The sequence below is a fragment of the Meleagris gallopavo genome, chromosome 4 (genome assembly GCF_905368555.1).
Source record: "Meleagris gallopavo chromosome 4, MGAL_WU_HG_1.1, whole genome shotgun sequence".
Classification (NCBI taxonomy): domain Eukaryota; kingdom Metazoa; phylum Chordata; class Aves; order Galliformes; family Phasianidae; genus Meleagris; species Meleagris gallopavo.
Window position 1 is genome coordinate 25,665,575 of NC_139407.1, and position 27,393 is coordinate 25,692,967.

A 27,393-nucleotide genomic window follows, 5' to 3' on the forward strand; every position below is an offset into this window, starting at 1 on the left:
GGAGAATGACCTGGGTGTCCTGGTGGACAGCAGGTTGGCCATGAGCCAGCAGTGTGCCCTGGTGGCCATGAGGGGAAGTGGGATCCTGGGCTGCGTCACAAAGAGTGCAGCCAGCAGGGTGAGGGAGGTGATCCTCCTCCTCTGCTCTGCCATGGTGAGGCCACATCTGGAGCACTGTGCCCAGTTCTGGGCTCACCAGCTCAAGAAGGGTGGGGAACTTCTGGACAGAGTCCAGAGGAGGGCGACAAAGATGATGGGGGCCTGGAGCATCTCCTGTGTGGGGAAAGGCTGGGAGAGCTGGGGCTGTACAGTCTGGAGAAAGGAAGGCTTGAAGGCTGGAGAGTGGATCTGATCAGTGCTTATCAATATCTAAAGGGTGGGAATCAAGTGGGTGGGGCCAGGCTCTGTTCTGTGGTGTGCAGCAACAGGACAAGGGGCAGCAGGCACAGACTAGAACACAGGAATTCCATACAAACATGAGGAAGAAGTTTCCTGTGAGGGTGACAGAGCATTAGAACAGCTGCCCAGAGAAACTATGGAGTCTTCTTCTCTAGAGATATTCAAAGCCTGCCTGCACATTTTCCTGTGCAATCTATTTTAGGGAACCGACTTTAGCAGGGAAGTTGGACCAGATAATCCTCAGAGGGATACCCTCCAACCCCTATGATTCTGTGATTCTGTGTAATAAGAACGTAGCAGTTGTTTTACTGCTAAATGCTGGTCACGTACTCAATAAGGACTCCAAGTGCTGCTTGCTTACTCTGTTACAGCAGGAAACCAGTCTCACCATTTTCAAGTCAAGAATTCCAGAGACTCTGACAAACAAAATGAAACACAAGGCCACTGGGCACAAATCTGATTGAAAGTGAAGTGAACCAACTCAGAAAACCTAAGCTCCTGCAAGGGAAAAACAAAGGGCAGAAAAACCCCTGGGCTGGCTTCTCTTGTTAGCACAAAGCAATTTGCCTGGTTTCCTGCAGTGAACCCTTAGTTCATAGACATCTGAGGCTGCCAAGATAATCTTTTAATTGGAACACTCACCAATATATCATCACTAAGTATTTCTGCCAAAAACCTGCCAATACACCACAGGTGTCTTTTCAACATATTTAAGACTTTCTCCTGCAGTTATGGTGTTTGTTATACTAAGTGTTAGAATTTAAATAGGTTCATACAAATAAACACAATGTGCAAAATGGAAAAGCTAAAGTGAAGGAACCTTACCCTTATTATTCTTGGACAGTGCATCAGCATGTTCCCAAATATTATACGCATAGAGGACATAAGAAGTGATGTTGACGTATGAAGAGGTGATGCTTGGGATGGTGACTGAAGAGCCAACGCTGTTGCAACTGCAATTGCTACCATTTGATCCCTGCTGAGAACTCATAGATCTGGCAGGAGAGGGCACTGGAGAATGAGGAGAAGGCATGCCTGTGCTTCTGCGGGAGAAAGAAACACCACCGTGAACGCCTGTCTTATCACAAGACTATTTTATACCAGGAGCTATCTGGTGTCATCTGGACCTGCACTCAGTGTGGCCAGCTTGCTTGCCTGCCAGGGTGAGGTTCCAAATAATTCAAAAATCAGAAAATGAATTTCTTTTTCTTAATTGATGACTAACACAGAGAAAAATATACAAGTATCACTTCAAAGCGATTCTACCATGGTGTAAAAACGTTCTCCTACCAGGAAGCAGCCAGGGAGATGGGCATGGTGTTCCAGAGAGTCTTAGAGATCTCAGACGTGGAATAGAAGGACAACAAGAGCAGGGGCTCTGAAAGCAGCACAGCCACAGTGCTCTCCCCACTGCCTTGGTGGAGAACTGCTCCCCAAGACAGGCAGTGACTCTCTGGATCTCATCCCATAACAAAAAAATCCTTCACTGATGCAAAAGACAGGAAGAAGAGCAGAAACACCCTTATGCCCCCTAACATGATGTCAAGTGGCAAGGTGGAGTGGGTGGCAAGTCATTTTCAAATGTAGTTAGCATCTCAAAGATTCCCACTTCAGTTTCTGCTCACACCTTTACAGATGCAGATTTTCACACCTTACCTTGCAACACACGGAGAAGGTGCCTGTGTTATTCTGGAAGAACTCTGCAGCAAGGAAGAGAACTTTTGTTAGTTTTCTTGACCAATACCAGTACCAACTGTAGCCCCTGAGCTGGCAGCACAGCAACACAAGTGCCCTACCTTGAAGTGGTCGTTCAGGATCCTGGAATACTTTATTGCAGTGTCTCTTTTGTAACGAAACATTGCCATGTGCAGGAGGGACTGGCAGCGCATGCTGTGAACAGAAAGACAGTTAAGATTCAGTACTCGTGCCTGGTGGCACTGTACCAGCAATGACCACACCAGGTCGGTACCAGCACCCATCAGCCTCTCTGCCAAACCAAGTTCAGGATCTCCTCTCCTGCTCAACTTAAGAAGAGTCAGATTCTGTGAAAAAGAGGAAGGGCTATGTTTTAAGGAGACGGATGCACAGCTCTTTTGGATGCCAGGGGCTGAGTGAGCCCTCAACCACCAGCAGCAGCAGCAGCAGCAGCAGCAGCTGTGCTCAGCTACAGCATCAGTTACACAGCCAAAATGTGGGCAAGCAAATCACATTCTTCTGCCTGGGGTGAAAGCCTTCACACGCTCTCCAGTTACCAGCAGGTCAAATTTTGGAGCCTACACCTTCCATGCCTGGTCTCTTGTTATATCCTAGCCCACTTTAAAGATGTTCTGGTTTACTCTGGTTTTTATATTGTTTTTTCCCTTGAAGAATTCTGATTCCCATTTAACTCATTCCTTTGCCCCTACAAATAAAAAAGGACTTTCACTATAGTAAGTCTACAAACCGAATATGAAGTCAGAAAAACAGCTACGCACCATAACACAGCAAAGACATGTTCATGTGAAGATGCTGAGACATCCGTAAAGGGTTTTAGTGTCATTACGTATCTGAGGGAACAAAATGAACAGCATCTGGTCAGTTATCAGGGCTCTCAAGTATATATAGAAGAACTGCTGCATGCCACTGCCTCAAACACTGCTCCAAAACCCCAGAAAGGTGATGTCCCCATGGGTGCAGGCCTGAGGACCTCAGCAGGAGCTCTCCTCACTGAGAGTGGAATATTAATTCCAGGCCAGGTAAGACATCTTGATGGAGTTCTCACAAAGCAAAAAACCATTGTGAAAATACAGTCCATTAAAATCAGAAAGCAATGAAATTTAAAAATGTTGAAGTCTGCCATAAAAAAATTACTGGCAGCTATTTCAATCAGCTCCATGTGGAGGAAGTCAAAGCAGCTGTTGAAAACACACACACAACCCTCAACTTCAATATGAATTAAGTGGTTCCTGTCTCTTCTATCCAGTATCAGGCTCCCTGGGTTGTACTGCCTGCAGATATCATACATATTACAGCAAACAACACAGCCACTGCTTCCCTCCTTGCACACTGCCTGACCGTCAGTTCAAAAGCCACTTACTTGAGGAGATCTATTGTGTCAGCGAAGATGCTGTAAGCAGGTTTTGGTGCTTCTGCATTTGATTCCAGGGCCATCCCGTATTCAACGAAGGAAAGGGCAGCATCAAGGTACTGAAAGGCCTTTCCAGTCTTGTCTATCTGTTGGAAAAAATTTCTCACTTTCAGACAAAGGCAAAAACTATTTATCTCAAGTGTAGCTGAATTCCTTTTCTCTCCCTAAATAGGTAGAATTTGAAGAAATTACAAAACACATATCAGGCCTCCAGATAGTTGATGGAAGGCTCTCTGCTGAACCCCTAATGTTGTCCTGATCACCAGCACCGTGTGCTTGTACTATCGATCTCTCTTCCTTGTGTTCTGCCAGAGCAAGTGTTTTTCCCATGGCAATTCATGCTTTTTAGTATTCGTGGCAGCACCTGGAGCCTACATTTGCAAAGGGCATTTCCAAGTCTTGTTCAACAGCAAGTCAGTTATCACCAGTACTCTGGTATTTCAGAGCAAACCGCTCTACAACTGACTTTCTGATTCACCTGCCAGGACTTTGTTGATAGCTCTGCAGAGCAAAGTCAGCTTTTATTCCTGTTCTCCAGGTACATTCTCTGGATGTGTTTATACAAAGGGAAGTGCCTGAAAATTTGGTAAACAAAAACAGCCTCCCCACATATGACAGGAACATGTTCCACTAGGTGGAAGGGACATTGGCCAGCACACTTCCATCATGTACCTGCACGTGTGAGATCCCAGAGGAATAGCAGTGTCAAGCACAGGGCCCAGGCTTACCATGGCATCAGCCTCGTGCTTCATCTTCTTGGCCTCTTCCAGGTAATATTCTGTCAAATGCTGTCTGAAATGGAGACAGGCAGAGGAAAACAAATGTAAGAGAAAAAGGATAGGGGAAGTAACAATGCTAACCTTATCTAGATGATGCTGTGACTCCAATACAAGCTGATATTGCTATCAAACGCATAGCAGATTTAGGAGAATCACTACATGAATGTCATGTGCCTGTTTAAAGGTTCATATCCTGGACTGGCCTGCCACCTGCCAGGACTCAGAGAAACCAACACCATCCCTTGCTGTCAGGCACACTGCACAGTCCTGTGCAGAGTGGGATGTCTCCAAGTTAAACAAGCACCTGACTTCTACAGCAGCTTCCTTCAAACTGAGAGCTGCTAAAAATAGAGACCATTGCTTTGTGGGGATGTCCCGGAGGTGACAAGGCAGGTCTAACAAAAGCAATGCTCAGTACAAAGCAGGAGCCACGGTGGCTGCATGGCCCAGCCTTGCCTGGCATCTTCAGAGGGGCACAGAACAAAATCTTACCTTTCAAACTTGATTTGAGGTCTCCTTGGTTTGGAGGTACCATTTGGCACAGAAGGCACTGGTAAAGGATTTGTAACATCCCCTGCAGATCCCTGAAAAATCAGGAGCAGAGATAAAGCTGATTAGAGAGATCCATTTAGAACAGTTCTAAAACATGGCTTTCCTAAATTTGAAGTGAAAATGTTTATTTGTCTGAGATATAAGCTACTTTTCAAGGTTCCTCCCCTTCTTCTTTCCCAGACCCCAGACCAATACTGGAAATGAAAACCTGGCTTCCCACCAGGCTGTTGCTGAGGTTTTAATGCCATCAAACATTCCCTGAGCAGGCAGAAATTAGGCAGCAGGTTTCCTTGTACAATAGCTAAGATAGCAGTAAGGCTTCCAGCAGCACATTTTTTTACAGCCACTGGAAAAGACAGGAACTGGTAATATCCATTCACACTTACATCTAGCTTAATCACAGCAACTGCTGATTCTGCATTACTAACTACAGTGTCAGGAAAAAGAAAGTAGTGAGAAGCCAGCTTATACAGCACACACAGTCTCCATTACAGTGCATACACGTGGAAGTTCTGGACCACACACATACAGGCACTCAGAAATGGCAATAGAGCTGAATTTTCTAAGCCACTAATGTGAAGATCTAGCTGCAAGAATCACTAACAATATTTTTTAATGCAAGCTATAACAAATTCTACACAGGTTGCAGCCAAAACCAGAGTTTGGTTATTTCTTACAAGCAATCCACTTGTTTCTGCTAGTTCGTTTTTTGTAAACACACTTCTCTTTACACTTATCATACCTTACTGGCAGTCATCTACAGTCAGAACCAGTTCCTGCCATAAACACCATTCTATTTTTTACATGGTCACCCTTTCACACTGAGTTTCACCAGTGAGATGAAAACAGGAAAGTGAGTAGTGATACAACAGCATGGCTATTCAAGCTAGCAAGATCCAGTCACAGATCGCCACTAAAGGGACAAACATCTTTCAAAAAGCTCTCTGCGGTGGCTGGTTTCCTGTTCTCCTCACTTACTATCCTATAGACAGGTTTCTAAAGAGAACTAGATGGCAGCCACAAGTTGCAGGAAACATCCCACCACTAATAACTAATACTTACTTTGTTACCTTTCACCTGCTCAGAGTGGTTTTCCACCATCTTCTTCTGCTTGGAGGAAGAAGGATCCTTGTGGTTGCTTGTGTCCAGGGCAGTGCTGCTGGCAGTGGCAGGTGGCTGGCCGCTCTCACTCCTGGGTTTTTTATGGGCCTTCTTGGTTGGCTTTTGTGCAGGATGCACGGGAGACACGGGCAGCAGTGGCAGGGGTTGCCTGAGATCTTTGTTCAGGGTCTCAGACGAAGTGTTCCGTGCCCTGGAGATGGGAAGTGAATTTTGCAGTTGGGATGAATACAGTATCTATAGAATATTGAGGGTGTTGGGTCTTTTTTAATAAAAAATCATCCTTAAATGCACTGTGTCCCAGTACTGTTTAAATTTCTTCAGAAATGCAAGATGACTTATTAACAAAAATTCTAACAGAAACAAAAATAAAGTTTCAGGGACTTTGCTGTGTATTAGATACCAGGTGTTCAGCTGCCAACAACACACAAGCAAGTTGCTCTTGAGGTAGGAATAAGCCTCTGGACTCATCCTTGGAGGAAACGTGCAAGCAGAAGGTCAGGATGCTGCAGAAATGCCACAGCACCTTTTCACTGAAAAAGTGAGGGGGTGATTCCAGTGAGGAAAATCCCCAGGACAAGTCACCCAAGATGGCAAGGGAACCACAGCACTGCCTCTCTCCCCCTGCTATGGAAGAAGGCATCTTCTGCAGCCACCGACACTTGCCCTGACACATGATCCCACGCAGGCCTCAGCAGAATTAAGGCCAGTTGGTCCTTTAGGACTTGCCAACTCTACTAGACAATACATGTGAGGATTCAAGGGAGAAAGACTTTAAATGCTGTGCTTTTAAATGGTAGAGCTGATCATATTTAATAATACTGTGCCAAATTTCTGACCATCTGGGGTTGGATTACCAGGGAACACCTGCAGCTATAAGCAGAACTCAGTAGCTCTACATCTAATTTCACTGACGCTCATTTACGTTATTTTCTTTCAGTTCCTCTAAGTTTCCAAGAAAATAGAAAGTGTTTAGAGTGAGGAGTGCTAAACATGTGCCCTGACAGCTTGGTGTTGTAAGATTGTCAAGGTTTTCCCTAGAGAGAAGCAGCTGAGTCAGGATGCAAACCTCAACAAATCCAAGCCAATACCTCAAGCTCATGATGGCCCTGAGTAAGCAGAAAATGACTGCAGCAGCTCATGATGGATGCACCAGTCTCCTCTCTCGGGAGCGCTGCCCATTAAGATACATTCTTGGAAGCACTCACGCAGACCTAGCCAAAATGCTAGTGGTATGCTGTTGTGCAAATCATGGAGGGAGTTTCAGCAGAACTACCAGAAGCACTGCCCACGCAATTGCTGGAATAAAGGAGACATTTTTGGCTATGAAGGCCACCTGAAATTCCTGGCGGGATTCACAAGGTACAGTGGATGTGCACCCATTGAGCTACACACTGGGACAATTTGAGGGGAGAAGGAAAATGCTCCTGACAAGGGATTACCACTGCAGTCAGACAGGGTCCCAGCAGGCAGGCAGTCTGCCGCATTATTTCCAACTCAGACACCAGACTCCACGCAATCGTTTTTTTGTTGCACAGCATCTCTTCTGAAAGATGGCAGTGCCACTGTGTGGATATCAGCCTAGAAGGAAAAGCAGCACTGGCACAACTAGCAATTTCACTTCCTGCAGCCTCAACAGATTTTTTGAGCTATGTGTAATGGAGGGATCAGTTCAGCAATCTGAACTGCAGGAGATTTGTGTTTCAAATGGCCAAGTCTTCATTTCGTCTCAACTGCTAGAAATTGGGACAAGTGCCACCGCATGCAGTTTTACAGCAACATAGTGCAAGCATGGCAGGAGGCCAAGCACCAAAACACCAAAACATCACCTTGAGCATTACAAAGGGTGAGAAAGATGGGGGACACTAAGGGCAACTGCACATCTGCAACAAATAAAAAGGCAAATTACGCTCCTATAGCCACGTGGCAGACAAATTTGCAGCAGATTATGTTTCCAAAGTCACATTCACAGGAAGAACGGAAGGTTTCTCTTTGTTTTAAGGTTGTACAAAAATGCTCAGTTTAATGCATTTTTTCTACCATCCCACCACTGTATACTCACTTCAATTTACAGGAGTCTTTGTTAGGCGAAGACTGCAGTGATTTTGCTTCTTTGTCCAACTTCCTTTTCTTCCTATCGATATCCTTCTCCTTTTCTCTCTAACACAAACAAAAAAAAATCAACTTTCATGTAAAGCACAGAACAAAACAGCTAAGTTTTATGGTTTCACACTAAAAAAAAAGAAAAGAGATTGGAACTGGCAAAGTAGAAATCCAGAGTACAGCAGATTTCAGGCTCACTGACAAGTATCCTGAAATGACCTTTATCCACTTCTGCTTGGACAGAATAATTATTTTGTCACAGAGGGGACGGAAGAGCTGAAGTTCTCCTTGCCAATAGCTGAAAACTGATGTACTTCCATAGCTGAAAATACACACTTCATTATGTGATTTCTGCATATTGGTTTTTTTTTTGTTTGTTTGTTTGTTTGTTTTGGTGACATGTTGCTATGTAATTTTTGTCTAAGATTAGGGAGAAAAAAGTCACTCAGCTTCCTGACAGGTAGAGGGATTTGGGTTTTATCAGCAAGAATCTATTAGAGGGTGACATTTCAATTAAATTTGCTGCCTACACACTGCCCTCCAGTACAGCAGGAACCACTGAGGCAGAAGGGTAATAAAGGACACCTTTTACACACACTCCATAGATCCTATGATACAAACCATGAGATGCCAAATCACCAGCTCACACTAATGAAAAAAAACTTCCAAATAATTCACTACAACACTAGAAAATTCATAGAAAAGGAGCACAGCCCATGGCGTACGTGGTGCTAGCAAAAAGCATCTAAGTACTTTCCATCCATCTCCTAAGAGCAGGTTCATGTCACTGTGATGCAGCTCGGTGGGTTGCACACGGACGGTGCAGAGCCATCAGGGCAAGGCTCCAGCACTGGGATCACGTCCTTACGCCATTTCTCAGGTTGATCTCCACACTGCTTCAGAAAAGGTCTGGCAGCTGCAGCTGACCCAGCTGGCTGAGAGGGAGCCTATGCTGCTAAGGGCACTGCGGCACACTGACCCAGCACACGTGGCAAGGCTGGGACACAGGTTTTCCTGCCATCAGATGCTCAGGTTGCGAGGCACGATGTGCCCGGCGCCAGATAGCTCCTCTTTGGCCCTGGAGAGACCAGTGGGAGCACTGACAGATTCACTGCCCGCCTGCCTTCTTCCTGCTGACCGCAGGACAGGAACCATTGGGGCGTCCACATTTCTTCACCATCTCCTTGTTCATCTCGGTTCTCCCACACAACCACAGGAAGCTCAAGGGGTGACAGGAACAAATGAAACTCGCCCCAAATCAAGATTATTCACCCACACATGCTAAGCTACCTCCTCCTGAAGGAGGGACCAAAAAGACATGAGTGCATCAGACCAACTCACTGCAAGCCCTGCAGGAAAACTAGCTATACCGTCACAGTCTATTCCGAGAGGCAGCCTTCAAAAAAACACTTGTGATCAATGATCAAAACAAGGGTTGTACTGTAATTCAAGGAAAAGCAACTGTTCTAGTTGCAGGACAATATAGTTGATAGCTGCAGAACAAGTGGGTGGCAGCATGCTCTCCTACAAGGGATATCCAATGGCTGAGGCCATGTCTGTAACACGAGGTGCACGGAGAAGGCACTGCTGCCCTGCAAAGCTCTCCTTGGGCTGAAACTAGGACTAATCTTTTGGAAACACCAAAGCATTTGCTAGACATCTTGCAGGCTTTTCATTCGCTCAACAGTGGATCTTTGACCAATAAGAAACATCGGGGGATAGTTTTTGATGAGTGTTCCCTTTAAAAATTTGGCAATGCTGCAGCAGGAGTAGGCTTATGAGTCTACTCTGAAGCTATGAAGAAGAAATAAACCATATGCAGGGTTTTTTTCAGACAGCTCCACGTACACCACTGTGGCCCCTGCACAAACCCACCTCCACCTCTACCTCTCACCTTCCTCTTTTTGAAGGACCTGTCAGGAGTGTCTGCGCTTTTCTTCTCCAAGTCCTGCCCCTTGCTGCCAGGGCACTCCTTCACCTCTGCTCTCTTCTTTTGGTTCCCCTTCTCAGGGGGCTGGGGAACTCTTGACAGGAGTGGGAGATCAATTCTAACCAGGAGGCTGGGATTGCCAGGCACGTCCCTCACCGGTGGCAGCAACTTCTTCTCCTTGGTGGGCACAGGAAGCTTCCCCTTGTGAAAACCTTCCTTCACCTCAGCAGCAGACCTGTGGCCACTAGTCCTGGTGGGAGCTGTGCCCTGGCCCTCAGGAAGGTGTTTGAGAGTGGGACGCTCCTGGGCACTGCCTACCAGAACATCTCTCATGGGTCTGTGGTCCAGCGGGGCTTTGGCATCAGCGTGGTGGGAGCTCTTGTGCTTCTTCTCTTTAGGAGCCTCCTGCAGCCGGGGCTTCAGTTCTTTTTGGTCAGAGGATTTAGGTCTGCTTTTTGTTTTGGGTTTTGGCTTGTCTCTGGAAGACTGCTCTCTGATCTCATAAGGAGCAGGCTCGCTCTCCACCTTCAGGCCTCCCTTGGGCTCCTCATGCACTGGGGGCTTGCTAGGCCTTTTGATCCCCACAGTCTGTCTCTGTGAGGGCTCCTCAGTGCGCACAGGAGACTTCTGGCAGCCAAGTTTGGTCGGAAGATGAACATTCTGAGGAGCTTGGGCTGCTCGGATGAAGCTCCTGTCATGAGGTTCATTTGGTGCAGCATGCTCACAGGAGGAACTGTTGCTGACAGGCTGCTCCTTGTCCTCCTCGTGGCCATCTGTGTGGGCAGTGTCACTGGGGCTTTCTGTTGGCACTGCTGGTGGGTTCACCTTGGTGAGCCAGTTGTCAAGCTGCCACTTATTGGAAGTTGGTGGGTCAGGCTGCAGATAGAAAGAGAAAGGAAGTATGCAAAGCTGACACCTTTATCTCAAACTGAGCACTGGTTATCAGAACCCACTAAAATTTCCCTCTACTGTTAAAAGGCCTTGAAGGCAAAAGACCATGAGAAAGGGGGAATGCTCTGGTACATGCACACCAACCAGGAATTCAGAAGCACAGACATCCTTTTTGCACTGGACCAGTCAAACTGTGGCACAGCACGCCTGGATTCCCCCAGCCCTACCTGTCGTGCAGTAAGAGACTGCTCTGCACAGAAGCCTCACCTTGGTGTGCTCTGTGCCACTAACCAACACCCTGCACAGTCGAACATGCACAGACATAACCACTGCAAAAACAAAGCAGGTGCTATCCTCACAATGCTTTTACCAAATCATTTGCACAAGATGGATAAAGAGCTGTCACATCTCACTGAAGTCTGACAGGTAGGGTGGCACACTTCTGTGCTTTAAGCATTTATCAAAAGAAGGTATACAGCCAACACATCAAGCCCAGCCTCTTCTGAGCCCTCTGCCTGCACTGTCTGACAGATGTGTCCCCCTGATCACACAAGAGTGAGCTACCACTGAGCTACACTGACCAGATACATCACACAACTAGGAGAAGCCCTATAGATCAAAACAAAGGTCTGACAAATTGAGAAGAGAGTTAACCAAACAGCCACAAAAACAGACATCAAAGCTGCAAATTGCAAATAGGGGCACGATTCTCTGGAGCCAGTTCAGAAAATACCACTTATTTCTCAGCCGCAACTCCCTATTCTGAGAACAGCCACAGCACTTCTCAGAAAAAAAGCTCTAGCACAGGAAAGGTCTTCCAGGACTAATTAATCCCTTCTGCAGTGGTTTTCTTCTCCACCCAGACTCAGCCCTTCTTTGTGCAGCAGAACATAGTGACATGTCTTCAACCATGACTCCAAAGAGGAGCCTGGCTTAAAAACAGATTTGGTTTTGTCACATAAAATTAAAAAGAAACCACTCCATTCTTGTTTTCAGATAATGATCTCTTCCCTATTTTCACTAGCATTTTAACTTATTAGCCCCTGAGGAGCATTTTGTTGTTGTTAACACTATAAAGACCTCGCTCAGGAACTTTAGAAGTTTTGGTTTATAATGTAAGTAGGCAGCTATCAGACAGTGGCAGATGTTGACCCTTTTCTGCACTTACTATCAGCTACTGTGTGTGATCTACACCCTCACAGGGGTGTTCGGCCTTTTCAAACACAAAGGATAAGGAGACAAGATTTTTTAAAAACAAAATACAAACAAGGAAATATTAACTATATTTCTTAAATTATTTGCTCTCGTATGAAGAATTGGATCTAATAAAAACAAGCCGTGAGCATTAACTTGTTCCTTGTGCAAAATGGATCATGAGTTTGCTGAATAAAAGGATATAAAATGGTCAGTTCACAATAGCTAGGACTTCACCAGAGTGACAACAATCTAATAATGTAACATTATCAGTATAAAGCAGGCACAACTGGGTATGAGAAGGCAACATCTGTTTCTCTCATTGCACAAGGCAAAGTCTGTAACTGAACTGCTGAAGTGTGAAGGGTGTTAGATGTGAGACATTAGAGTGCTCCTAAAGTAAAAGAAAGGAAAGTATGAGCTACAGAAGGCAGGGGGAATAAACGATGGAGCTTTTGGGCCTCGTGAGAATCCTTCAGAATGGCTAGTGAACTGCTTACATAAGCTGTGGTCCATCAGACTGAGCCATGCACTTTCCACTGGCCCAAGAATGTTCTTAAAGTGGAGGACTGCTTTAAACCATGGGACAGGAACACAGTTGCAGCAGATTTTTAAAAGCTGCACGCTCTCAGTTATTATGCAACTTTGAGGCACTAAGCCCTATTTCCCTGCATTTCCCCATAACAGCCTCAGAAATGCCAGTGCAGCACTATCTGAGCCAAACCCAACAGAAGCAAGGCTAAGCACATTCCTGCCCTTCCTGCAGGTCCTATCCCTTCTGCTGCGATCTGGGAGAAGCTGAGTCTGCCACTCACACACAGGAACTGAAGAGGGGCAGCAGCAGCTTCCAGAAAAGGTGCACCTCCAGAGATGGGCCCCAAGCACTACAGCAAGCTTCAGTTCCCACCTGCAATTTGCTTGTTCCAGACAGGTGAAGGCATAAATTCTCCAGCAATGCCAGCCAACAGAGAAGGGGAGCGCTTCAAGGTTAGGCACGTAAAAGTCTATTTATGCTATTACTGAGGGTTATTTGTTTGACAAACTCTGGCAGAGAAGCAAGAGGCAAGAGGAGTTTTGATGATGCAGCAGAGGTGTCACCTCAGGGACACCTGAAGGATGACGGTATTTCAGGTCTGACAGCAGTGAGTCCACATTAAGCAGCCTCTACATTTACTTTGCATTCACCTCAGGAGCTGACACTCTCGGAGGGTCGTTGGCTTCACTGTCACTTGAGCTGCTCTCTGTCTCTGAAGAGTCTGAAGAGCTGTCTGAGTCACTGCTGCTCCCTGACTCTGTGCTGTTGGAATGTGCTGATGCCACGCTCTCGGGCTGGGACTGCAGGGCACTGCAAGGCCAGCAGGAGACAAAATTAGAAAGCAGTACTCGTGAAGGTTACTTATTATATTGATATGGCAGTATCCAGAAATAAAACCTAAACCCCTTATTTTGGCACTAAGAAGAAAGGTGAGAAGGCCAAAGAAAAACACAGCCATATTCACAGCTAAAACATCAGAATAAAAAACCTCTGGAAATAATAAAACCTACAACTTCCACTCATGGCAAAGGGAGAACAGTTGGGGGAATACAATTCTGCTTCAAAAGCAAAATCCATCTTGCCTGAATTATTTATTTCTAATTTAAACTTTCTGTAAAGCCCCACAAAACTGAAACCAAAGCTGAACAGCAGCTTCAGGCAGTTACGAACCAGAGCTTGTATGTAGAACAGAAAAAGGAACCCATTCCCATTCACCTCACGTACAAAAAAGCAAAGTTCTCCCCCCTCCTCCAAGCTAGCAGTTTGGGAACAAACATGTACCTTGGAGGATCAAGTGAAGAAGGTGGCTGTTCAACAACCTGTTTTGTTCAAAAAACAAATGGGAGAGGGGAAGGAAAGGTTAGCTTTAGGAGCTCAGAGCAACGCGACAAGCTGTGATGATTTTATGGGATGTCTGTGTGCAGAGGGGATAAAACATCTAAAACTGACTTGGTCGTCACCACTCTCTTCACTATCACTGAGCTGCAGGTCCTCCTGGAGCACTCTGAAAGACAACCAGAAGAAACACATCAGCCAGGGCAGACACGTTTTCAAGCAGCAGACCCCGAGAGAAGACTCAGTTCACACTTTCCTAAACAAACAGATCTCCCAAATCCTATTTTACTTTCGGCATGCTCAAGCTGCTAATCCTATGGGTACCAGAAGGGAATTGACAACATGACTCCCAACCTCAGGGCACTTTGCACCACGGGGCAAAGCATCACCGGGTGCATGCAGACAGCTGCTGAAGAAGCTCAGTTCTGGTACAGCAGGTGACATCTACTGCTGCCAGAGGACAAAGCGGGATGCTGTGAGTGTTTCCAAACACACAACTGAGTCCTAAGGCTGCAACCAGTAACTGCTGCTTCCAATTTCACCAGCATGTAGTTGGGTTGAAGGGGAACTCGGGCATTCTCTCAGAACTTTTCCAAGCAGCAGATTCAAGCACCACAATGCAAAGCAAAGGCTGTATCTTTCCTTCAAACAAAAAGCTCCATCGTTAGTATCAGAGCTAATGGGAATTACGCATAGACAACAAAGAGAGAACAGACTCCGCAATTATTCTCAAGGCTTGTTATGTTAATGAATACTTTTGCTTCCTTTCAGAACCAGTAACAATTCCTCTGCTTCCAGCGCTTCAGGAGGGAATCCAGCCCCCCTGCACAAAGCCACAGCATGGCAGTTTGTTATTTGCTGCTACTTGCAAACATTCTTGCTCGCACAGAAGGAAAAGCACCCACTTTCTAGGGCACGTCCAGCCCAGCTGGAGCACATGGGATGATGAAATCCTACAGGAAACTCCACTCCTCTCTACAACCACATACCAGCGGCTACAGCACATCAGTTCCCAACACGCCTGTGGCCCTGTCCACTCCTTCTATAGGAAGACAAGTCCTTGACTCCTTCATGCTTGGACCTGGGTGACCTGGAACTGAATATCCACTAATGAGAACACCCCATATCTTCAGTCTCAGTGGAAAACAATGCCCTAATACAGTAGCAGACTCCACTACTGAATTACACGCTCCCATCTTCCTGCATCACTGCCATTTGTTTGCAGCATTAAACTGAAGAACTTCATCCATTCAATTCCATCTCTTACTAGTAATGCTACCATGTTTTTTTCTTCTTTTTTTTTTTTTCCTTGGTAGGATTTGAGTGAGGGGCTGCCTTTCTTTTAAATATTACATTTCCAAATTCTTGGTTTGGAAGATGAGAAAATGGGAACGTTTTCCTGCTCATAAATTAGTCTTTATTTAATTCTTCTTATCTTTTTATTTACATCTTTGAATCCCATAGAACCTTGCTAGCTTAGAGTGCATTCTTATTTTGGTAGGATGTATCCTTTGGCACAGTTTCCTTCCAAAGATGCCAGGGCTGGCAGTGCTGGACACCATCTGCTGATTCTGATGACACAGCAACTCTGTTTGATGCAGTTTACTTTCAAGTTACAAGACTCTCAAAACTCAAGAGTGGATGCAAAGACAAATGCCTGGGAGTCCAAACCATAAGGGAGAAATTGCATCCTCCTGTTCTCCTCTCCCCACGCCCAGCAGACAAACTACAGATACTGCAGCACCAACAGTGCAATGTGTTGCAGTTGTGTTTTATTTTTCCAGTTCATTGCTCTGTTGTTGAAACACGTCCATGCAGCTGCTACTGTACAGTTCACAGAAAAAACCTGTCTCAAAAGGCTCTGTTTCTGCATGACACCCATCTGAGTCAGACTGAGGCTGGGATGCACAGAGCAGGACAGCACGAAGAAACACTCGAGGTTTTTTGTGCCCACCAGCAGGGTCAGACCCTTCTGCAGGGACTGCAACTACCCACAGCCCCCATTTCTTCTAACCCATGCAGAAAAGGCTCTTTGTGCCGTGAGGGCTCTGCCTGGTGACGCCCTCACAGAGCTACGAGCTTTGCTCAGGCATTTTGACTCTGCTTTCCCTTAGGGTTATCCCTCCTCCATCTCCCAGCCTCTAGAGCCTCATTTCTGCACACACCTCCCCTGCAGACCTCTTCTTGTAGTAAACACTGGAGGGAAGCAATAAAAGACACCAAGGTGGAAAACAACTCCCTGCATTCTGAAAGTGGTTTTCTGGTTTTTGGGTTGCTTTGCTTCAAGAGTTCACAGATGCATCTGGTCAACAGATTAATTTGCTTTAGAGGTAAGAGATATCACAAGGAAGCGCCACCTAGATAGTCTTTTACATCTGCCTTTTTTGCCTGAGCTGCTGTTAAGTTAAACAGAGAGTGCAAGAGCACTGCAACCGCTGAAGTTCAATTCAGAATCAAGGAGGAACATTGCAGCTTTAAATGAGTCATACTTTTGCATGGATTGACAAAGCTGGTTTCCACAAAACAAAGTTTCAACAAATTGTCAAATAGCCTGGTTCAAGAAAATTAATCTGCTCTAATAATCATAATGTTTTAATTAGTTCAGCACTTGAAAGACGTCAAGTTCTCACTTGCAGGACCAGCAGCTTATGTGAACACCATCAATCTCCCTGCAAATCTATTTAAAAAGAGCTCTTTTCACCAGACAAACGGTGCTGAAACCAGAGCAGCTTTGCCAAACAGCTCTATTGAAGCAGGGGCTGCTCCCTCCCTGCCGACCACCAAGCCAGGCTGGCAACTCCCCATTCCAGCACAGGCAGCTGTGAGTGCAAGGGCTGCATCCAACAATGAAAGCCATCTGGGAACCCAGGCCCCTCAGGGAGATGAATGCTTAATTTGGGTACACAGATGCACAGGGATTTCAGCCTCTAATTAAGAGGCACAAGCATCATTTCTGTTCAGCCTGCTACGCCGGGTAACACGAGCGATGCTGGGCAGCTGAGCTTTCAGACAGTCACGTGGCTTTTGCAGAGCAAAGAAAGCCCTCTTGTGCAGAGAGCAACAAAAACAAAAAAGGAGGGCCATAGCAGTTGAAGGGAAAAACGTGGGTAAGTCCTTGGGCAAATCTCAATTCGCTCCCCTCTGTATGTAAACTGCTCTGCTGCTCTGGCTTGAATTGCCTTTGTAGGCAATTAAGCAGGTTGAGTGTGTCCGTGGTACATGAGAGCTGGCTCTGAGATGCTGCAGACATTGCATTTAACAATGGACATCAGTGATCACAGGTTCTCTTCATCCTCTGAGGTGGGATGGTGAAGTGGGATAGGGCGTCTTCTTCCTAGCTGGCTCCAGAGGGCTTTGATTTGCCTTCATTCAATGAAATCTCTAAATGCAGAGACTCGGTGAGATGCTCCCAACAGTGAGCAGTAGGATGCTTCTGGCTGGGCTGACTGCTCAGGTCAGGAAGGCTTCCATGAAGAGCTGGAATGAGAAATCTCGAGGTGGGGAGATACTCTTCCTCTCACTTGTGCCCAGGCTTTTTTGTTGTTGTTACTGATTTAGTTATTCATCATAAAGAAAAGTTTAAAAGGAAATCGGTTTAAGCTTTGTAGCCTGCAGCTTGCAGCTCTCCAGCAACACAGCCTGAAGTCAAACAAGCTCTGCATTATCACCGAACTGACGGGCGTTCACTGGTTGCACACAGACAACTCAGCCTCCTATTTGAGATGTGGAATGGTTTCTGCTATTCAGGGCTCAGGACCCAACAATGCTGCCATCTGGCCAGCTTAATCCCAAAGGACTGAAAGTCAGCCTGCACAAAACTACTGTCAAGAAATTCCTGTAATTAACCTAATTAGTAGATAACCGCTTTAACCCACCGGAACAGCTCCAAGTTATCTTTCTGCTATTACAAATCTTTTCCACTGGTTTAAATAATTGCATTGAAGCAACAGATGCATCAGTTGGCACTTCTTCCCTGCTTTCGCAAAACTGTGATTATGCATAAACTTCTACAAATTCAGGCTCAAATTCTACAAAGCCTTCTGCTCAGAAGAACCATAGAATGACAGGGAAAAGAAATACAGAAAGAGAGAAGAAATAAGTAAATATAGAAAAGCTACAGGAATTTCATATCCACCCCACTATAGAAAACGTAAGCTGAGGTTTTTAGAAACTTTGCACGAAAGGTTTTATTTTTGTTGTTGCTGGTTTGTTTTTTTGTTTGTTTGTTTTAATTAAAACAACTGAAGTACAACACAGCTTAGGGAACTCTTCCCTGGCAGTTAAAGAAAATTAGACCATGGGATCTCTTCAAAATATCACCTCAAGTGTCCACAAATTCCATCCCATTGCTTTACGAACCCTCATAAACGTCCGAATGCTATGCAAAATGGATCAGCTTCACTCTGTTTCCTTTGCAATCTGCATCAGTTTAACACATTAGTAACACACACACAGTATGTGATGACATTAAGTAGCCAGAAATCAACAGAGCAAAATCCCTCCACTTGGTGCATTCATAGTTGTGTGGTTCAAGTTTGTTGTAAATTCACTCAGTTTAAATTTTCTGGGAAAAACCAAACTGATAAAACTTTAATCTTCAGAAACACCAAGCAAGCCAAATTTCAATTCTTTACAGATTCTTTCAAGTAACTGCGGAGTACAGCATGGGAACTGAGTCTGGTTGGTTACTTACGATATTGTTGGATGAGAACTAGGCAACGTTTTGGAAGGTGCGTCATACTGCTCTGTAAATCAAAAACGAAGTGGTTGGTTTTGCTTGCCCCATGTGAACCATATTTTACCTTATGGGCTTTGGGTGTCAGATTAGAAAGTTACTCTCTTCCAGGGTGTAATCGTTTGCCAGTGGTATTATTCACCACCCCAAATAGGATTTCCTAACAGAATTTCTAACAGGACACTGTTTGTTCTCTGCCGAACTGCTGCCTTAATTTCCAGGTAAGTAATGGACACAATCCCCTAAGCACTATCTAAATTACTTAGTATTCAGCCAAGCCCAGGAAACTGTGCTTCTTAATCGAGGTGAACATCTGATACTCTCCCCAGTATTTAACACAGCACACAAAGCTATCTGTCAGTTCATACGTATCACTGCGTGTTATTTGGACTTCTACTTACTGTGATTCTGTGCTACAGATGTGATATGCTGCGATTCCTGGAAAGAAAAGACAAAGCAAAAAGTTGAGAAGAAAGCAAGCAGATCTCTCTTAATAGCTACATGTAAGTGAATTCAGCATGTTATAAAAGTCTGCCTTGCCAAAGTTTGCCTTTGAGCTGCCTATGAGTTTCAGCTGCTTTGACGTAGTTTAGCATTGACAAACTGCCATGTGTTGCTGCCATCAGGAATGTGCTGCTGGCACCTTCACGGTATGTGCCTTTATGAAGAAATATAGAACATTTTAGCAGAGCTGCCAGATATTTCTGTTTAATGCAGGCATCAAATATTTTTGTTGAAAACAAAAACAAAATCTTTTTTTGTGTTGCAACAGAGACATGATGCTGAACGTGTTTCTGCACAGCAGTCACAGCTAGAGACATTGTGCTTTAATTTATCAGGCTTCTACAGAAGAGAATCTCTCCTGTCAGCCTTTATCTATGAAAGGTAGATAAAAATCAGATGGAAGCATGTGCCAGAGTTAGGAAATCCCCCTAATCTATCAAAAGATCTGGAAAAAGAGGCTGATTTACCTTTGTTGGAAAGGGGAATTTGGAGGGCTCTGCAGCACTTGGCGTGTGAATAGCTGTCAAGAGAGGTGGCCATGAGTGTGTCATTTCCTGGAAGGAGATGGAGAAAAGCAAAATGCAGTATTTCCATTGATACACGCAAGTGAATTCTTAAGTTAAGACTTGCATGGCTCTACCTGAAGTCCCTGTGGACACTGGAGACGGTGTGTTGTGGTGAGAAGCCCTCCTTTGGGCAGAGCACCTACCCCAGGGAGAGGGCTCACTCCCAGTAAGCACACCTGCATAGCCCAAGCTACACCACACAGTTTGCCTCAGGGCTTGAAAGAAAATGTGTGTGGGGAGCATGTCTGAGCAAAGCGCATTTTGTACTTTTGGCAGCAAGTACATCAACTGCAGTGTTAAAATCTCTACTGGGCTGGAATTTGCAGATGCCTTATTTTCATCAAGGCACAATTGAGAAAGCTCAGAAGTGTCTCCAGGTTCCTTATCAATCAGGAATAGAGTAAGGCACGAAAATTTATAGGAAAATAAACCCATACTGCTCCCTTTGGCTGCACCAAGCTGCAGTAGGTGACACATCTTGGGATGCACCAAGCTGCATGACATTACAGGCAGGAAGCCCAGTGCCGCACCTCCAGCTGTACCTGGAGCAGGTAACTTTGATTCTCTGCAGCGTACCCAAAGACCCACTTCTTCTGGCTAATAAACTGAAGCACAGCAGGGTTTCTGTTCATACTATTTTAGTGTGGGAAAAACGAAGTTAAGCATGGAGACCTGGTATTTCAGAGCACATACCTTCAAAATTTCTTCAACGCACTGGCTATCACTGGGCAAGGTTTGCTACAACAAAAAAGAGGGAAGAAGAATGAGTTTAAGACATGTACTCATCAAATGTTTGCTTACCACTGATTATATAAACTTCATGAAAACCCATTAAAAAACACAGGTAAAAAGTAAGAGGCTACCAGAAGGATCAGCCACTAAGATTCTCTGCATTTTGTGACTTGCCTCCTTATTTCTATGCGCTCATTTGCCCTCAGCCAACAAAGAAATGAAAGCCCTAAGCTTGAGAAAGCACACTTAAAGACCACTTGTAAGTGAAGACACTGTGCACCAGATCCTTGACTCCTATGAATATCACAGAATCATAGAATTGAAACATCAAACAGCTTGGATTGGGAGGGACCCCAAGGATTACCAGGTTCCAAGCTCCCTGACGCAGCCAGAGCTGCCAACCACCACATCTGGTACTAGATCAGGTTGCCCAGGGCCCCATCCAATCTGGCCTTGAACACTTCCAGACACAAAGCATCCACAGCCTCTCTGGGCAGTCTGTGCCAGCACTTCACCACCCTCTCATGAAAAACCTCCGACTGACATCTAATCTAAATCTTCCCTCAGCTAATTTAAAACCACTCCCCTTGTCCTATCACTGTTTTCCTGTGTAAAAAGTTAATTTCCCTCATGTTTATAAACTCCCTTTAAATATTGGAAGGCCGTAATGAGGTCTCCCCACAGCCTTCTCTTCTCCAGACTGAACAAGCCCAGCTCCTTCAGCTCATCTTCAGAGCAGAGGAGCTCCAGCTCTTGGATCATCTTTTGGCCCTCCTCTGGACCTTCTTCAACAGCTCCCTGTCTTTCCTGTGTTGGAGTACTGGACACAGTACTCCAGCTGAGGCTTGATGAGGGCAAAGCAGAGAGGGACAATCACCTCCTTGTCCTGCTGGCCACCCTTCTTCTGATGGAGCCCAGGATACCATTGGCCTTCTAGGCTGCCAGCGCACACTGCTGGCTCGCTTTAAGATTTTCATCTACCAGGACACCTAAGTCCTTCTCAGCAGGGCTGCTCTCAAGAAGTCCTTCACATAGACTGTATACATATCTGGGATTACCTTGACCCAAGTGCAAAACCTTGCACTTTGCTTTGTTGAGCCTCATTAGGTTCACATGGGGCCCATCTGCCAAGTTTATCTAGGGCCCTCCGGATGGCATCCCTTCCTTCTGTCATTTGAAATTGTAACTGCAAAAGCAATTCAGCTGTAATGCTGCACTTCAGAGTAATGCCTTGGAACCACCACCAAGTAGGCATTCATTATGTTTCTTTGTTTCCTAACTTTGCCACGGCAGAAAAGTTCACCAATGTTAATGCTAAAAAAAAATACTACTGGGTTCCCATTTAGAGCTGCTTCCTGATTAATATTGTATTTTAATACAAATATTGACACTCTCATTTATTTTTGCATGACAACCACAATGGCTTTCACCAATGCAGTGAGGAACACCAGACACCAGGGTTATCCTCCAAGGATGCTCTCATGTTCTGTATCACAAAACAGGCTGGAATGCATCCATTAGCTATCAGCAGAGCATGCTCTGGAAGCCTGTGTGATTTTGCAGAACACAAAGGGAAAGCATTGCTATCACAACTGCAGCAGTAGAAAAAAGACCCCTGCAAACCACAGGAGAACGGATGGCACATGGGAACCACTGCAGCCAGCAAGGAGCAAAGAAAAGCAACCAGGCTGCAGCAAGTAAAAGGAGCACGAGAAGACTGCTAAAACATGATTCTCCTCTCATTCCTTACAAATTGAGGAATTGTTATTGAGGGTTTTTGGTTTGCTTTTGTTTTTTTTCTTTTTCTTTTTTTTTTTTTCTTTCTTTCTTCCTTTTTTTTTTTTTACAAGATTGCTGGAATTTTTAAAAGGAAAAATAAAGAATTTGTCCTAAAACTTGCTGAGATGATTAAGTCTTTGCACAATTTCCTTAAGTTACAAATTAAGTTGTGGCAAGTCAAACCAAAGATCATGCAGAGATTGAGAAATGAGCTGGATTTTAAGGACACAAACACCTCTTTCCCAACTGCAGGATGGGAATGACTGATATTTTCCTTGATGCTACTGATATACAGAGCCCCAAACCATTTATGTGAGGTACTGCCCACCGCAGCGCTAGCCGAGCGGTTTGCACGTGGTCTGTCTGCAATCTCAGAACTTGGCACCCCTATGCTCAGTGCACAACACTCAGCAGTATTCCTGTTTGCATGCCTGGAGGAAATAATACGTTCTTTAAAGATGTTACATGCTTTTCTCACTCAGAGATGGGTTCTTTTCCTAAAGCAAAATCAAACAAAGTCATGCAGTGTCAACACATACTGTGCAAAATCTCATTCACAATCATGGGTAGGAATGTCCTGTTGGGGTTAATACAAATATATGCCAAAGTACTGTATCAATTACAAGGCTATACCCAAACGACCAGATGTTGAAACTGAATAAAGAAGCAGCACAAGTTTGGAAATTCAAATGATGGGGTACATATTTCAGAAGTTTTCAATTTCTCAGTAGCCCCAGCTCTAATTGCTAATATTATTCAACCATTTAAGATTATGCTTTGCTCAGAGTCTGCAGGAATTAGGCTCTTAAAGGCAAATCAACTCTTTGCAAATAAATTCTACTTGCTAAGATCAAAGTCAAACATAGCAACTTTTTCATTCTTTTTAAAAAAAGATGGTCCGTTATGGTATTTGTTACCAATAGCAGGGAGTACAAAGGATTCACACAGAGGGTGATAAAGCACTGGAACAGGTTGCCCAAGGAGGTTGTGGATGCCCCATCCCTGGAGGTAATCAAAGCCAGGCTGGGCAGCCTGGTCTATTGGTTGGTGACCCTGAACATGGCAGGGGGATTGAAACCAGATGATCACTGTGGTCCTTTTCAACCCAGGCCATTCTGTGATTCTATGATGTGCTGCAGTACTCAAGTGAAGTATACTTTCAAAATGAAAGCACTGATTACCACTTTGAGAACAGAGCACAAGCTTCCCAGACCTCCTCTCTTCACCATGCCATTCCTGACCACTCCTGTTTATCTGAGAACACTCAGTGCTAGAGTCACAGCCCCTGGGGCAGTCGTAGGAGGAAGCAGCTTCCAAGTCACACAGGAGCTGCAGCCATTGAGCAGGCTGACTTTTGATGTCAACATTATTTTAGCACTAGTGTGGTTTCTCTTGCATGACAACAGTAATTTTGTACGCACATTTCCTTCACAAACCCTCTGCTGTCAGCCTGAGAAATTATTTGACTGTCAATTCTGATCTTCATCTGAGTTCAGTGAGGAGGCAAGAGAACAGAACTGTACTCGTTAGGATCACTCTTAACTGAGAAAGTCTAGGTGCTTTTTTTAAACCTTAAGGGAAATGTAAGAAATATTTCCAAATGCTTCCAAGCTGAGGAACTAAACCTGTGGGAAAAAAGCAGCAGGACAGCCTTTCGCTTGTGAAGGCAACTTTTCTTATCGTCTTACAACTGATCTACATGCAAAAAGAGTAGCTCTAGATCTGATGCTCTGAAAGTGAGAGCAGAGTGCTTTATGAGTAGCTGTGTCACTGTACATCACACACACACTTTGATGCAAAGCAGCATCCCCGGGCTGGCTATCAGACACATACCATACCTCAGGGCTGCAGCCAGCTGTGCCCAAAGCTCCTCAGCCACTCCTCTAGCGCATCCTTAAACATCCTGCTACAAAACCACTGCTCTCAAGGCTCATTCTTAACTTCCAGCTGTAAAAGCAGTGCCAAAGGCCCTGCTACTGGGGTCTGGTATCATGATGTGACACACACCAACCATGTTTATTCCTGCTGCCAACAGCTGTGTGCTTGGCAAAGACTTTCTGTGGCCATACAACCACGAGGAAAAGCTCTCTCATTAAAATGTTGTTGGTGCAGATACTAATTTTCTAAACTTAACTCTTCAGATAAGGAAAAAGCATTGCTATGTGGTCACTACTCAAGCAGCCAAAGAGAAAGAATGATTGCCTGAAAAGTTGAAATAATCAATTAGGTACTAATTTGTTGCTGAAGTAATAAACGTTTATCGTGGAGATGATGAAAATTGGCTGCAAAAACTTGGGAGGGAGTGAGATACTGATACTGAGGGAAAATTCAGTCAACTACCTCTTCAGAACTCAGTCAGAATGAAACATGAGACTTGACACTCTGCAGGACAGAACACTGAGCTGCATGGTTCAGCGCAGCAAGAACACCACTACTTTCTGGATGTTATTGCAGAAATTCACACACTGGTAGAGTCATACTTTAGAAACAGTGCAGCACATCCTACCAGGTAATACCAGGATGATGCTATGGGGCTGTCCTAGCTGCCCTCTGAAGTCACTCATCACTCTGACCACGCTCATCACAAACCAGAGCTGACTCACACTTTGGTGTAGTAACTTTTTGCTGCTGTACAGGGGAAGGGCATGAGAACTGCTGTGGTGCAAGGAGGAAAGAGCAGTACCAGCAGGCTGCTAGAGCACGCATCACTGTGATGACACAGGAGACACCCACAGAGCATCCCTGAGCTACAAAACACCCTTCACCTGAGTTCACCAGAGTCCACAAAGAGCAATAAAACATGAAGCGCGATAACCACCCCTCTCCACTTCCACAGCATTAGGAGTCAGAGCAAAACCAGAAAGTTGCTCAGATCAGTGTTAGGAGAGAATTAAGGCGATGCCCAACACAGGAAAGAAATCTGGAAGAAAATGCATCTCTTGAATGAGATACCAGAGGAATACCATCAAAGTACTCAAATGAGGACAATTCCCTCTTTCCAGCAGCACTGGGCACAGCAGGCTGACCCCTGCCTGCTCCCTGGCCTCTGGCCCCCACGCCACCCATCTCCCTTGTCTCATGGTGAGCTCTCTGTCCCCAGCAGCCCCCTAGGGTGCAGATGTGGTGCCCACAGACCGCAGCCAGAAGTGAGGTCGCTGTAGCCGCCAGCTCAGCACTTACCTCCGTCAGCATCGCTCAGTGCCTTCCTACATGGCAAGGGAGATTTCCTGTTTTCACACACCCCCCCATCAGCCCTGATCGGTGTCAGGAGGTTACGGTGTCTTTTGTGCTGGTGGTGGCACTGCCAGGAAAGAACTTTTAATCTCTTCCCTTGTGCCGAGCCGTGAGCACGGCGACGCTCCCAGGTACAGCTCCCTTGGCTCCTCTCCGAAAAACGCTCTCTCAAGCACACGGTTGCTTAGCAATATTTGCCTGCCCCCTGTACAGTTCCAACTGGCAACTTCTGTCCCTTTGGTACTTTGCACCAGGGCAAGAAACAGTGCGGAGAGTTCTGAAATCCACATCAGGTTGGCAGAAGGTGTTCCGCGTGAGCTGCTACAGCTGCTTTGGCGTGGGGCTGCTGGTTTGTTTCCAGCCTGGGTTAAACACATCGCTTCTTCCAAAGAGGAGGCACACAAGGGAAAAATGTCTTTTGCCTCCAGTGGGACCCACCTATTAAATCAAGCACAACGACTCGCTTTTTCTGTTTACGTTATTCTAGCTGCATGCTTTGGCTCAGTTGAAAAAAAAAGACACAAAAGAAACAAAATAACACTGCCATATAATTTTCCCCTGTCCGCTGGGATTGGGTTTGATTCCTCCTAACATACTTTAAGTGCATCAGGTGAGAGAAAAAAAAGGATTCCACAACCCCTTAGTGCACTTGAAGAATAGATGCTGCCCACAATGCTGCACCCAAACTCTGTCTGACCCAAAGTGCTTGCAGCTGCCTGGGGAATGCTGGTTGGGATCAGTGCCTCTGATGGATCAGCAGTGCAGCTGGGGATGCTAGACCACGTCAGGAGAAAAAAGAAACACAATTCTCATGAGATTAGTAAAAGCAGTAACTGCTTTCAACTCAGAGAGCCACAGAGGGCTGCGAAGAACATGTGGAATCGCAGCAGCAATCAAAGTCCCGTGGTTCCCTCTTCCAAAGATGTGGTGGTGCACACCTTCAAGCACCACAGGGCCCAGCACAAGGGAGTGGTGACACCGAACTTCCATTCCTTCTAACCAAGCTGGGCAAACTGCCTGTGTCACGCCTGAGAGCAAGCATCAGCCCGGATCCAGGTGCCTGATGCCCCATAATATATCCCAATGATGCACAGTCCCCCAGTTCATAAGAGACGCTTGTAGCGGGATGGCTATTGATACATTTCTTCAATAAACCAGAAATTAAAGTCACCTCTGGTTGGCTATGAAGTCACCCTGCCAGAAGACCTGGCTGTCACAAGCTCTCAGCCTTTCCAGATCGCCCTTTTTCACATTATTGTTTACAACACTGAGCAGTGACGCTCACACAAACAGCACAGAGTGCCTCTCGTTATAAGCCACAAACCTGCACAGAAGGAACTCAAGCTGTACTTTCATCTGTTGCTTTTCCTTACAGCAATTTCCTCTCTGAGATACAGCTATGTAGCCACCACTGCAGTCTCTATGCCCCAACAGCCAGCAGCTCATTTCCCTTTGCAGGCTTTCTGCTTTAACGAGCTGCCTGGCAAAACACAGCAGCTAATGCAGCTGCAGCGCTCAGCCGCAGTTATTTCCATTCCCATGCTAATTTTTTAATAGATAGTTCTATGCAATCAGCTCCCTTCACCGAATTGTTACCTTCCTGAAGTTGCAATCAAAGCAGCTGCTATCTGTGTGCAAAGGCGCAAGCAATGACAGCAATGGTTAATCCTTTCCAGCAGAAGATGGGACTCGCCTGTAGGAGCCAAAAATAATTCTTCAGAGGTAGGATATGGGCACACAGCCCATAATATCAGAGTTCTAATCCTCTTTTGAGTCGTGCCAATGCAAGGGTTACAAACAGGGAAACCGAAGGAGCCATGTTGCTCAAGACACACTTGATCCCACAGGTTCCCACCAAGTGCTAACACTTTCTACTAGA

General features: G+C 45.4%; 1 protein-coding gene across 6 annotated transcripts in view; it reads right to left on the bottom strand.

Annotated features, from left to right (window-relative positions):
* Nucleotides 1–27,393, bottom strand: part of AFF1 (ALF transcription elongation factor 1) — a 62,773-nt gene that overhangs the window by 11,122 nt on the left and 24,258 nt on the right. For all 6 annotated transcript variants that reach the window (XM_085222525.1, XM_085222522.1, XM_085222524.1 and 3 more), the window contains exons 4-20: nt 20,463–20,507; nt 19,671–19,757; nt 19,101–19,137; nt 18,658–18,709; nt 14,079–14,133; nt 13,911–13,948; nt 13,280–13,439; nt 9,974–10,885; nt 8,039–8,136; nt 5,920–6,169; nt 4,798–4,889; nt 4,255–4,318; nt 3,476–3,612; nt 2,874–2,945; nt 2,196–2,289; nt 2,056–2,099; nt 1,225–1,442 (exon numbers count right to left, since the gene is read on the bottom strand). In XM_085222525.1, the coding sequence (XP_085078651.1) occupies nt 1,225–1,442; nt 2,056–2,099; nt 2,196–2,289; nt 2,874–2,945; nt 3,476–3,612; nt 4,255–4,318; nt 4,798–4,889; nt 5,920–6,169; nt 8,039–8,136; nt 9,974–10,885; nt 13,280–13,439; nt 13,911–13,948; nt 14,079–14,133; nt 18,658–18,709; nt 19,101–19,137; nt 19,671–19,757; nt 20,463–20,507 (2,455 nt within the window). The remainder of the gene's footprint in view (nt 1–1,224; nt 1,443–2,055; nt 2,100–2,195; nt 2,290–2,873; nt 2,946–3,475; nt 3,613–4,254; nt 4,319–4,797; nt 4,890–5,919; nt 6,170–8,038; nt 8,137–9,973; nt 10,886–13,279; nt 13,440–13,910; nt 13,949–14,078; nt 14,134–18,657; nt 18,710–19,100; nt 19,138–19,670; nt 19,758–20,462; nt 20,508–27,393) is intronic.